The sequence below is a fragment of the Branchiostoma lanceolatum genome, chromosome 10 (assembly GCF_035083965.1).
Source record: "Branchiostoma lanceolatum isolate klBraLanc5 chromosome 10, klBraLanc5.hap2, whole genome shotgun sequence".
NCBI classification, from domain to species: Eukaryota; Metazoa; Chordata; class Leptocardii; order Amphioxiformes; family Branchiostomatidae; genus Branchiostoma; species Branchiostoma lanceolatum.
The window spans coordinates 19,643,276-19,657,039 of NC_089731.1; the positions used below are offsets into that span (position 1 = coordinate 19,643,276).

General features: G+C 42.4%; 1 protein-coding gene across 3 annotated transcripts; it reads left to right on the forward strand.

Moving 5' to 3' along the window:
* The first annotated feature begins 522 nt into the window (after positions 1 to 522).
* On the forward strand, positions 523 to 13,741 carry LOC136443179 (troponin C). Of its 3 annotated transcripts, none has more exons than XM_066440317.1 (6): positions 523 to 549; positions 8,536 to 8,587; positions 9,346 to 9,489; positions 9,669 to 9,820; positions 10,039 to 10,141; positions 13,230 to 13,741. In XM_066440317.1, the coding sequence occupies exons 1-6, from the start codon at positions 538 to 540 to the stop codon at positions 13,268 to 13,270; spliced, it is 504 nt and encodes a 167-aa protein (XP_066296414.1). In that variant the 5' UTR covers positions 523 to 537; the 3' UTR covers positions 13,271 to 13,741. The 3 variants fall into 3 exon arrangements, with proteins under 3 accessions (XP_066296414.1, XP_066296417.1, XP_066296415.1); XM_066440320.1 differs by lacking the exon at positions 523 to 549 and adding an exon at positions 5,422 to 5,549; XM_066440318.1 differs by lacking the exon at positions 523 to 549 and adding an exon at positions 7,827 to 7,888.
* Positions 13,742 to 13,764: the final 23 nt, after the last annotated feature.

A 13,764-nucleotide genomic window follows, 5' to 3' on the forward strand; every position in this document is an offset into this window, starting at 1 on the left:
AAGAAGCACAAAAGCGGCCAGGCGTCTCATCAAGAAAAGGCATATGTGAAAAATCGTACGACGCTGGAAAAATTGTGAACATCGCCCGACGCTCTGCGATTGTTGATTTTACCTGCGATTTACCTGCGATCGTCGTGCGATGTACGGGAAATGCTATCGTAGGTGCATCGTAGGTTTGACCGGGGTTTAGCGACTGTAGCCTGGCAGACTCCTGCACACGAGCAGACAGAAGGACCGAGCAGCTGCAGTCAGAGATACGTCACGTGACCAGGAACTGACGTCTGTTTTCTTCTTGAAGATAGATGGTTAATCGACGATCATTACAACAATCTTCAGAATGCACATATCTGTATTCCAGTAATACTCTACCCGAGAAGGTTACACAATTAGGCCCGACGGCACATGCCTTCTCTAAAAGTGACCAGTCACAATTCTCTCCCACCCTCCTCAGTGTACATCATATGAGGGACCAAGGGTCACTTTCATCAGGATACTCGCAGCTGTAGGAAGGCAAGTCGGGAGACCAACAAGATCGTCATGTTTCCAGAGGTAAGTTAACCTGGCTTTTGCAGAAACACCGATAACTGTATTTCTTGGTGGGATAGCGACCTCTCCATAAAGCTGTTCGGAATAACTGGCTTATCCGGGACGAATAGGGAGTGTCCTGATTCCAAAATCAGCGTCCTTTGACCACCCTACCGGACATCACCTCAGTCTAGAACCCCTGGCTACGATTTGTCGACCGATGTTACCTCCATTCTGCACTGACCAAACCAGGAACATGGATGTGAGATTCGGTGCGATAAGACGGACAGAATACATTCTATGCCGAAACTCTATTCTTACTGAGAGGCCGGCTACCGATGTTAGACCCGTGCTGTCACCACTCCGGCTAACTTGGATGTTTGCGATAAGTCAGCCCCTCGAGGAATGGCACAATGTTCAACGTCCACTGACCAAGTCCGAACTCCAGTTTTCTCATTCAGTTTTAAGGGCAATCATGAGCTATTGGACCAGAGACATCTATCAGACTTTTCGTTTCTTTTTATGTTATGTCTTGGACACATCCTACCTATCTCTAACTGTTACTAGCTTTTATTGTTCGTAGACATTGCACTGGAAAGGAGGGAGAAGACAGATGTTGTGTGGAAATACTTGTGAGAGGTCCTGGCGATTGGAAACAGCCAAATGTTTGACAAATTCATAAATACTGTCCAGTATACACCTGGCCGTGGGAACAATAACAAAAATAGAATTAGGTACACTTCAAACGGGAAGTAGATTCCTTGTGAATTGGTTAGCTACTTTTGAACCCAGGAGGAGGGCCCTCGGACAGGAGGTGCTATTTTCTATTAGCTGGTGTGAAGATGACTTCCTGAACACCAGCATTGATCAATTGTTGGTTCCAACCTGTTACAGTATCACATTTCTAAAGTTGTAAAGAACAATGTGGTTGTGCATAAAAATCATCATCGAAACCCTTCTTATCCAGTGCTTCTGCGATGACATCACTCTTTTGACGATGTCACGAGGAAATTCAAGCACAATTTCCCACTGTTCCAAAAAGTTCCAATTAGTTTTCTAATTACCTTCGCCTAGAAGGTTTCAATTTTCGTCAGCGTTTGGGTGTGTGTCTGTGTGTGTGTGTGTGTGAGTGTGTGATTGTGTCTGTGTCCGTGTGTGCGTGTTTGTGTGTGTGTGTGTGTGAGTGTGTCTGTGCGTGCGTGCGTGCGTGCGCGCGCGCGCGCGCGCGCGCGCGCGCGTGTGTGTGTGTGTGTGTGTGTGTGTGTGTGTGTGTGGATATTATAACTCAAGAATACCTGGATGGATTGTCTTCATACTTGGTATGTGGGTAGGTCTTCTTGAGACTCGAAATGATTAGATTATGGGCCCCCTAGTGGCTTGCTATGGTACTGCAGTGGGTTTGATATCTCGTTTTCTGGACATGCTATGGTCATGAAAGCGGCTTTTTCTGAACTGCAGGAGCTGATTTCGTTTCAGATTTTGAATGGGAATGACTCAAGAAGGGGTTGACGGATCGTCATGATATTTGGTACGTAGATAGCTTGAGTGATGATTGACAATATTGTATGCTATTTATAAAAATAAGTATCTCATTTGCATAGTTAATGAGGAAAGTTTACAAATCCGCTGCTTTCCATCATAGGACTCTTAAACATGTGACTGAGAAAGAGACTAATATCAATAGATAAATTATGCAAATGAATACCTAATTTGCATAATAAATGGCAAAATACTATAACTCCATAATGGTAAATGATGGGATTTCCTTCTTGCAGCCTTTAGAAGTTAAGTAGATGTGGACATAATCAGACATATATCACGCAAATGAGGGCCTCGTCCACATAATTTATGAGGAAATGCTACAAAAGCCTTTTAAGCTAAGATGAGACTTTTGAACTTTGAACAACTTGTGTTATAATAAGATAATTAACTGACATAATTCATAATAGATGGAGAGCAATCATGATATACTTCCCGATAAGGCTAACATCAGTCGGCGAAGGTATGGAGTCGTGGAACTCTAGATATATTTTATCCTCGTATGAAATGATAATACATTTCACGCACTGAAACATTGGAGTTGAATCGTTATAAGACCTTTACTACGACACTGAGCAGGTGTATGTTTACTGTACTGTACAACTACTAATATTCTGCCTTATTTAGTTTTTTTCCATAACATGCTAGAATGAGCAATGGCTGAAGATTTGACATAGTCAATGACAAAAAGATTCTACTATAAATCTCTATTTACACCGAATCAGTGGTCAGTCAATGGTTCACAGCCGCCTCGTGTTAGTGACCATTGCTATCAGTGCGTCTGCTGCGTGTATACTGGGTGTTAGTGACCATTGCTATCAGTGCGTCTGCTGCTGTGTATACTGGGTGTTAGTGACCATTGCTATCAGTGCGTCTGCTGCTGTGTATACTGGATGTTAGTGACCATTGCTAGCCAGTGCGTCTGCTGCTGTGTATACTGGGTGTTAGTGACCATTGCTATCAGTGCGTCTGCTGCTGTGTATACTGGGTGTTAGTGACTATTGCTAGCCAGTGCGTCTGCTGCTGTGTATACTTGATGTTAGTGACCATTGCTATCAGTGCGTCTGCTGCTGTGTATACTGGGTGTTAGTGACCATTGCTATCAGTGCGTCTGCTGCGTGTATACTGGATGTTAGTGACCATTGCTATCAGTGCGTCTGCTGCTGTGTATACTGGGTGTTAGTGACCATTGCTATCAGTGCGTCTGCTGCGTGTATACTGGGTGTTAGTGACCATTGCTATCAGTGCGTCTGCTGCGTGTATACTGGGTGTTAGTGACCATTGCTATCAGTGCGTCTGCTGCTGTGTATACTGGATGTTAGTGACCATTGCTATCAGTGCGTCTGCTGCTGTGTATACTGGGTGTTAGTGACCATTGCTATCAGTGCGTCTGCTGCGTGTATACTGGGTGTTAGTGACCATTGCTATCAGTGCGTCTGCTGCGTGTATACTGGGTGTTAGTGACCATTGCTAGCCAGTGCGTCTGCTGCTGTGTATACTGGGTGTTAGTGACTATTGCTATCAGTGCGTCTGCTGCTGTGTATACTGGGTTTGTTTGTTTGTTTGTTTTGCTGGCGATAGCGAACTCTAGCAGCTAAAAAGTCTCAAATAAACTTGGCTCAAAAATGGAGAAACTTGACTTTAGCCGATCATACCTCCGTCGTTTCTTAATCTTTCGAATTATGATGATCTTATATCATTGTAAACTGTATTGGTTTCCATTTCAATGGTACCACATTTGTGATGATCATGTAGTTTGGGGGCTGCTTAAATGAGATACGTAAGGCGACGTTTGATGCATAGCTGCAACATACATACACAGCAATGTTAAGACACTTTACAACAAGTATGATAAAAAACTGATAAGCGTACATGTTTCCTCTACTTGTAGTTTTCTTACGTTTATCATCTTGGTGCAGGAGGTCACAAAATACATTCTATTCTTGAAAATAGGAAAAAAACCCATGACGAGGAGCTTGGCCTTTCGCCTGCACAATATTGAATGGACAGTGCTGAATTCTAATGAAATGGTCAGCTTTTGTCTTAGAAGATCCTAGAATGATTGTGTGTACCAAAGTATTAGTTTTCAATACAGTGACCAAGGAGCCCCAAATATACGTTTTAGCGAAAAATGATTTTGAGAGCCCACGAGGAAACGGAGAGCTCAGAATGAGCTCACTAGTATGGCCACAAGCTACCCTGATATCAGCTTACGCGTCATTTGGATCTACGACATCAGTGCGGCGTCTTTTGGGAGGGTGTTGGCAGAAGTAGAACCTTCAGTTAAGAACACATAGATTGTCATCGATGTGCAAATTATAGACGTTAAAGGATCCTTGGTCAATGTGATTTCTTCAGTGGTACTTCTGAAACAGGAGAGGCAGGTCACTATATATATATACGACCAGATGAACATGATCATTCCGTCACTGCGCTTTGTTACAGCAACTGTTTGGCCCGTCTCAGCAAACTCACCACATTTACATAGACGTGATTACATGATTCCAACCCTGCGAAGGGTTATGTAATAACTATCAGAGAGACAGTTTTATTCTAACCGCACCAGATCTCGCGCGTGTACCCAGACGAAATGAGGTGGAGATTTTACACTCGAACTGAAATCGTACTGTTCATTCCCTGCTAAACTAGTTTCCCATGTCAGTGCCTTTAGCACGCTTCAAGCAAGAACAACACATGCTTATACATATACTAGTTTCTCAAATTAGACTTACATCTATAAACAATTGACCAGCGCTAGAATCCTACTCCCTTTGCTATTGTAGAATTCTAAAACTAAATCAAAAAGTAAAACAGTGAGCATGGACATGCAGTTTAAGAGATAACGTCCGTACGTATCATCTGATACTGATCTGATACATCTAAATTGTTCCAGTTCGCCGCTCCAGAATTGAAGTGAAGCCGTTTCTAACCGAGGTGTTTAGAAAACCACTGCTATAGTTAGAATTTACCCTGGCCTTTTTTCTGTTCCGCCATAGGACTGACTAAATATAAACTATCCAATGTTGAGCATTTATGTCGAATGCACAAGTGACGAGCACTACCAGCTTGATCAAAGTACAGCACAATTTGGACAGTGTTATGAACTTGTAATAATTCATTTTCTCAAAGATCGCTCAGCAGGTTTACTAGTAGATTCTAGCAAATAATATCCACTGTTGCTTATACATAAACAGGTCGACAAGCTATAGTAAGCCTAAGATAGTACAATAGAAATCTCCAGGTATATGTTGCATCAGCGGGATTTCCCCATCCTGTAGTCGTCATGTTGAATTATCAGAGACATGGCGGTCATGACGTCGTCCAATCCCGCTAGATGAAAGCCGATCTCTTGATGATGCTATATTTAGGCGTATAAAAGCCTTAAGCGGTGCGGCTGGATTAGTTGTCAGACTCCCTCTGGACCCTGTGTCGGCTTTTCTGTCTCGTTTTCTGGCTGTCCGTGATAAAGAAGTCCACCAAACATGGTAAGTCAGGACTCTTGCCATACTTGAAGTAGTCGTCTTTATCTGTGGGGACGAAGTTGGGAAAGACCCGGATTTAGCATAGTTAGGACAGCGTGAATTGTGGCCAAGGTTGTATGTATGCCTTGTGACAGAAAGGGAACGCGCTCCTGTTTCTGGTGCTTCTGTCAGAAGTCAGACAATGCCAATGTAGACAGTGTGGTATAAACGGCGTTTCTAAACTTATAATCCTAATTGAGCCAGCAGGGTGCGTTGGGTTTCTTGTATGACTTGCAGTTTGTAGAATTAATCTGTAACCATAGAGAAACAAAGACTACGAGTGGTCATTAATCCTCAACATAGAGGTTGAGAGTAGAAGCAGCAGATTTTACCGAGAGATAATTTCCAGGGATAGTGATGTGATATCGTCTCGGAGATGCCACAAATGTCAGCTCCGCTATTCACGGCATGGCGCATTGCAGGCGCCATATTTGGCACTAGAGCACGACCCCCTTGTGGTCTACGGTTCCATCCTTTTGAACACATGCATAACTCTTAAACGGCCTTAACAAGCACCGGACAAAACTTACACTGCGCGGTCTCGGGCTGTGTTTCGTGATCAGATGTAAAACGACATTGTATTTACTCGGGTCACATTCCCAACGCAATGGCGTGATCGACAAATACGTCCGAGGCAAAAGCACATATTTCACGACATCTAGTAACAAGATGAGGACAAGTCAGGTCCTGTATCCAGACCGGTCCATTCTGATTTTACATTTATCAGTATCATCAGTAATAAAATTGGAGGGAATTTTGCGTCGTTGTTATATGATACGTATGGCTGGAATCAAAGCCCCGAACAAAGATGCTAGCACCCCATTTTTCCCTCTGCTGTAAGAATGCCTCACATGTCAGGGACACTTTTGGAATAGCTTGCCATTACTGACGCAGGCGCACTACAGTCAGACCAGACAAACTGAAAACCAGTCACTGAACGGATAGCAATGACTAGTAATTGCATGATCATTTTCCACTCGATCTGTTGTTTATTTCAATATGGAAATACGGGCAAGATGAATATACAAGACCGCACATGCTAATTTCAGTTCGCTACCCGTCAACGCACTAAAAAAATCTTCGTTTGTTTTTCGAAAAAAATGCTGTTTCTTTTAATTGTAGTTTGGTAACAAAGCACCGATCATCACTGAGCACAGGTCTGATTCGCTGGAACATCAAAGATTTATTTTGAGTTTTGGCTTTAGAAGCCGTTACCTCCGCGAAATGTTAATTGGGTGCTGGATCTATTCATAAAGGGGTCGTTTCAATTTTGTGACCTGAAACGTTCTCAACGTAGTCAACCTAGACAGCCGTCAGGAATCTTCACCCGCGAAGAAAAGCCAGAAGTGCTTCATTTCTATGAAAAGACGAAGACATTCCATTTACTAAATCGCGTCTTCTACACACATGAATATCTTTTCGCATTGATATTTATGCGTTCTGATTTATAAAAAAATTTCGCAATGCTGAATATGGACAAAACGAAAAGATGAAGGATACCATTGCCGGAAAAGTCGCAGTGCGGCTGTGTAGCGGAGCGTAAAAATAGTTTCCTTGTTGCATTCTACAAGTAAGGCTGACTGCGATTGGCTCAGTAAACCACAGCTGTCACCGTCAGTCAGATGTCGGGACGAGGGGGGGGGGGATGCACAGATTGTGGTGTCAAACATATCATGGATAGGATAGGATAGATAGGCCATACGGGTAGGTAGCTTTGCCTGCATATCGGAAAGGCAACATCTTACAAAATTATCCAAGGATATTTTCTTCTTCAGCTTTTCCTTCACATTATCATCAAGATATTTGTATATTTTTGTGTAATAATTATTGAATGTATCATACATCGGGCTTGTTCTTCACTCAGTCATCGGGGATGTTATCTGATATTGATGACTTTTCTGTAATATCACCACTGTTAAAATATTAAACAGACATTCAACATAACATGCATAACGTCCCCAGTCGGAGGGGGGAGGGGAGGGACAGAAAACTTTCATACAAATTAAAGAGTAATGTGAAAATCCTCACTCAGCAGAAACTGGACCAGCTTCACTTCATTGCCATGTATAGCAGATCCTTCATGGCACTCACTGGAGTATGTGAAAGACATTTGTCAGTTCCCCTGACACTGCACTTGATTACACTTATCATAAGATCTAGCCTATATAAATCTTGGGGAACTCTATAACCGTCCATCTTGGGTATGTAGAAGTCGTTTGGCTGACCAGAGTGGCGCATTGCTGTGACAGCGTTTGTTTTATCACATTTTCTGAATCAGCCTTGAAGGAAGCGGCATGTCAGAGGTAGGCCATTGTTAACGTATTGCTTTTGACAATCCGGTACATGACAGAGATATTTCTGCTGACCTTCAGTGCCTTGGGCGTAACCGATGAAAAAACCTTTTCTCTAAAACGCCAAACTAATTAGACAAGATAGTGACTGTGACAACTGAAGAGTAACTAAGCCAGTACATTGACAAGCTATCCAAGTAATCATCACCCGTGTGATGGCCGCCATAGACTTACTTCCTCCTGAAAACAAGAAGTCGTTTGTGATGTTTCATTCCGCTTCAACGGCCCTGTATGCGGACCCGTCAGGGGGCAGTTTGGGTGGTGATCGTTTACTTCCTTCTTTCTGGTCAGTCTTGTCCTCACACACACTGTGTGCTGACGTATTTTGGTAAATATCAGCCGGTACTGTCTCGGCTTGGTGCCAGAGTCATGTACAGGCGGGCTAAGTCAACCCTGGAGGAGTGCAGCTCGCTGTATCAGCTCGCTCCTGGAGGACCGAAGTAGTCCGCATGGGGCGCTGAAGAAATCTCAACTCCAGGCTAGGCATGACCAGCAGTTGGCCACATCCAGCTGTGAACTTTGGCTATTGATGTGTATAACAACACTTCTTCTACATTGTAAGGAAACTTTAATGACTGCTGTGACTTTCCTCCCTCCAGTCGGACGACTATGTCAAGGCTCGGGTGATGTTCAAGGAGGAGCAGATCTCCGGTAAGTCGGGCTGACACAGTCACGTGTTTCAGGTGGGAAAATTCAAAACATGGATGTGCGGTGTTTTTGTAAACAAAATAACATTGATAGGAGAATATTCAACTTCCCCTCCATCGTCACCTCATTACCGTCGTCCTCTTCATAATCATCATTCTCAACCTTATTATAACTATTCACCTCATCATTATCCTCCTCCTCCCATTACCACCAATTATCATCCTTAGCATCATTCTGATCATAATCAACATCATCATTATCATCATCATCATCACCACCATCCACATCATCATCATCATCCACATCATCACAGTACAGAGTTGCACTTTGTTCCCATACAAAATGTTTGCCATCGAATTTTCGACTGTCCTTCTACCGTCTTTCTCAGAATTCAAATGACCTTTGGCTTCAAGTCTTTCTTACACTTTGTGTCTTATATATAATGAAGGTCCTGTCATGGACAAGACTAGTTTTATCATCTTTTTGAAAAGGAAAAGTATTCAACGTTATTGGTTCAGCTGCGGAAAGGCTTATTTAAAATCATTTAAAATGTCCTCTTTTGGTGACATTCAAGGATAGAACATCTGTGAATTCTAAACGTCATGGCATCTATAATGTGAATTTTAATCCTTCAACACCCTATCTCTGTATTGACTACCAGGAAAAAAAAATCCATTTTTTTCTATTTGCCCTCCAACCGACAATGAGGGAATCACATATATCATTTTCCTTTGCCTTTCTAATGAAATGTTTCTAAACAGAGTTCAAGATGGCGTTTGACATGTTCGACGAGGATGGCGGTGGTGACATCAGCACTAAGGAGTTGGGCACGATCATGAAGAGGCTGGGCATGAGCATCTCCAGAGAGGAGCTGCAGCAGATGATCGACGAGGTGGACGAGGACGGTAAGTCTGTCCTAACTCTCTTCAGTGGGAAATGCAACACCGTTAATCTGTGTTTGGCGTCAAGATTACTACACAGGCTTTAGATTTAGTCCTCTATAGTCAAAGTGCTTGGTATCTCAGACTTGACTCACGGCTGCAGTTTTTCGAGGCTACCGAGTATATTTTCTATCTGTTAACAGCCAGCGGTACCATCGACTTCGAGGAGTTCTTGGAGATGATGGCCAGGGCCATGCAGGACAGTGAGCGTGAGATTCCCGACGATGAGCTACGTGCAGCCTTCAGGGTCTTGGACAAGAACGGAGATGGTTTCATCGACAAGGACGAGTTCCGGGTTAGTCATGGTTAACTTTATCTTACAGCATGTTTAACTGCCATCCAGGCCGCGCGATTCTGAATGTCATTTTCCCCGCCAGCTCCTAACTAGAGATTGTTTACACAGGCGAGAAAAGTGAGCCTTCCCATATATTTGGTGACACCAATGTGCTTTTGGTTGATTTGATTCCTCCATTGATGATCCTTGTAGTCATTTGAATACCTGTCCTCCCCCAGGCCCTAGCATCAGAGTGCGCCGGTGATGACTTGACAGATGATGAGCTCCATGAGTTTATGGACGAGTACGACGGAAACAGGGACGGGAGGTTTGACTATGAGGGTAAGAGCCATTTGGCACTGACGTCAGCTCATAGCATGGCATCATTTCCGTGTCAAAATTGCATACGTAAAAACGTTTTGGGGTCTATACGTGACGTTTTGGGGGTCGATCAATGCGTCACGTATGCCAGCCCTACGTCACGTATGGCAAAACGTACGGATACGTGATGTACATATGGTTCTGCAATTTCCGTGTAAAAATTACGTACATAAAAAAACGTTTTGGGGGTCCATACGTCACGTAGTCCAGGCTATACGTCACGTATGGCATCACATATGTTTGCCATACGTCACGTACTAAACGTGACGTACATATGGTCCTGGCATTTTCGGGTCGAAATATCGTACTATCGAAAACGTCACGTTACGTAGATACAAGGGTTGTGTTAACGTAATGTATGTACGCCCTTCAAGTTATCATAACGCATTACGTTAACATAACGTAGTCATAGTTATCATAACGCATTACGTTAACGTAACATAGTCCTTTACGTTAACATAACGCATCACGTTAACGTAACGTATGAAATTATGCAAATGAGGATTACTGACTTACGGTTTCTCGTTTGTACTTTTATTTGTGCTATATGTCACATAGGACTTTCTAGCCAGGCTTCAAAAATTTTGTCCGTACTACTTTGTATCCATTGGTACTACTTTGTATCCATGGGGTCACCCATCAATATTGTGTTCTGCGGCCTTTAGGTTAATACCAAACCATACACAACATAAACTGGTGACGTAACCAGAACACCAGAACACGTCTATTATAGACGTTCACTCTCTAGTGTATGTGACGTTTGTAACGTAACATACGTAACACAACGTAACATACGTAACATTACGTTAACGTGGTGCATTTGATGCTTTATGTAAACGCGTAGGACTTGCATACGTACGTTTGACTCCCAAAACGTCACGTATTCACCAAAGAACGTGACGTTTTTTACGTATGTAAATTTTGACACGGAAATGCTGCCATACGCTTCGGATGGTTTCAATGTTTTTGTCATATATCTTGGTCTAAACTGCGGTGAAGAACGACACGATATCCCATGCACTATGTTGACAATAGCGCAGCACTACTAGATAGGAGAACTACGTATACTCGATAGTTGAAGCCTTGTGGGTGAGATTGAAGCCATATTGCTGAACCATATTCTTGTATGATTAATTCAAACTTTTCTTCACCGGCTTTCACCACGAATGTGACGAGAATATGTTCAGTGATTTGTAACAGGGCTCTGGAAAAGGCTTTATCGACTCATAATCTGATTTTAAAGAAATGTTTTTTTCTGTTACCTCGACATAGGTGGTTTTATTAGATTTAAATAAGGCAAAGAAAAAATAAATTTTCATATCTGAAGCGAATCTAAACATATTCGACAGCCGTACAAAATGCTGAACCTTGCGTGACTCCATCTATCCATATTTGAACTGTACACTGCACCGTAACGATAAGTTTTCTTGGACTTTCGTTAGAACAAAACATCATTCTGAGGTCTGTCCCATTTCGTAACCTAAGGGCCCTGTCACACTTGTGCGTATATTCAAGTGCGCATGAGTTCCGCAGTAACTTTGGTTTAAGTAAATTTTGCGGGGAGGAAGTTGTTTTCTACTTCGACCCATCGTTGTGCAGTCTGGTTATCAAACCAAAGAACTTACTTCTTCGGCAGCAAACTTAACCTAAACCAAAAACATGCTAATACGCAACTCATGCGGGCTTGTGTGTTCAGCAGACTACCGTCAAAAACTGTTTAAAACTGCGTTTTCTCACCAGACCTTGTATCGTGCAAGTACTGTTCAGGTTCATTATGAATTTTCCCAATAGTCGTGATCAACTACGTACAAAATGTTATGGAAATGCCGGTTGAATGTAGTTTCTACACAATGGTGTGGTTTTCCGCTAATTTTTGGCGACACCTAAGGGGCGAGCCTGATGGTATAGTAGTGTGTGCAGTCTGCAAGAATTCTAGGAATTGTACAGGAATGTGTCCACAGGAATTTCAGTCCACAGGATGATAACTCAAGAATGCCTGAACGGATTGTCTTCATATTTTTTAGGTGGGCAGGTCTTTGTGAGACCTCAAAATGATTAGATTTTGGCCCCCCTGGCAACATTCTATGGCAGTGCAGCGGAACTTCCGCTTTTAAAATCTCGTGTTCTGAACATGCTATGGTCATGATTCTTTTAGTTTATTGGTAGATATTCTTGGTAAGGAAAATAAGTCATGTAAGTTTTTGGGGCCCCCTAGCGGCTTTTTTGGAACTGTAGAAGCTGATTTTGTTTCAATTTTGAAAAAGAATAACTAAAGAAAGGGTTGACAGACCGTCATCATTTTTGGTTTATAGATAACGTAAGTAATGGTTTACATAATCATACATCATTTTTGCAAATCAGTATCTCATTTGCATGATTGATGAGGAAGGTTTATAAATCTGCTGCATTCCATTATAGGACTCAAACACGTTACATGTGTAATTGAAAAAGAGATGAATATCGATAGATATCAATCATGCGAACGAATACCTAATCTGCATAATCAATTCCATAGTGGTAAATGACGGGGATTTCATTCTTGCAGCATTTGGAAGATAAGTAAATGTGGACATTATTAGACATAAATCATGCATATGAAGGCCTCATTTACATAGTTTATGAGGAAATGATACAATAGCTTTTCTTGCTAAGACAAGGCTTTCGAACTTTGAACACGTGTTATTTAGTAGAGAAGGTGATCAACTGATATGATTTATGCAAATGAGATTCTTATTTGCATGTGTGCTAAGAAAATGAAAACACTAACCGAGACCATCGTCGCCATGGCAACGTCCTTTTACGTTGCCAATCTTGTTTGGGTTGTTTTTCTTGTTTCTAAGTCATCTTGTTTGCCTTTTATGTGCGCAAGGTATCATTTTTGTGCTCAAACAAACCAGAGGTCTGATTTGGAATTAGAAGGTGTGACTGCAGTCATGACTGCCGACATCTAACTTGCTGCATGTGTGTTCAGTACCTTCTTCCTAATCCCTCTACAATCCACTGTGAGATTTCAGAATGATTAATCACCAGCACAATGCTCCTGTTACAGAGTGGAAAGAGATCATCCAGGAACTGAAGGTCCGGTGGTAGAAACTTCCAGCCGCCATCTTATCCGCCATCTTCAAAGCAACATACAGCCTTCCGCATGCGCGAGGAAGTTCCTCACAGTCCGGCGGGCCTAGCTGACACACCGGCCGCTACAGACGACCTGACCACGGCCAAACTAATTTCAGCTTTCTTTACGCCACTCTGCACTACAATCGTGTTTGTTTTGAACTTTATTTTGTATTGTAGATTGTGTATTATAGTTTAGTACATTTAGAGATGCTTACATTTGTTAGGAAACGTGTAGGGATTGTTTCAGAAAAATCGTGTAATGACAGTTTGTATCGCCATTGTCATTGTAATACTGCTGTACATACATAAGGAAACGAGACTTTTCCCGTTGAGTCTATTTTTGTCTGTTATCGTACCTTTTCACCGAATGCTAGAAATCCTATTTGTGACGGAAGTAGCAGGATCCGGTGGGTCATACTCCTTTAATAAACCTGGTCTCCAGTGGCTCTCGTGTTTGTCTTGTACAC

Bases quoted from the DNA above. Each gene is read 5' to 3' on its own strand.
- LOC136443179 (XM_066440317.1), top strand. The intron at 9,490-9,668 runs GTAAGTCTGTCC...ATCTGTTAACAG, and splicing joins CGACGAGGTGGACGAGGACG to CCAGCGGTACCATCGACTTC. The intron at 10,142-13,229 runs GTAAGAGCCATT...CTCCTGTTACAG, and splicing joins CGGGAGGTTTGACTATGAGG to AGTGGAAAGAGATCATCCAG.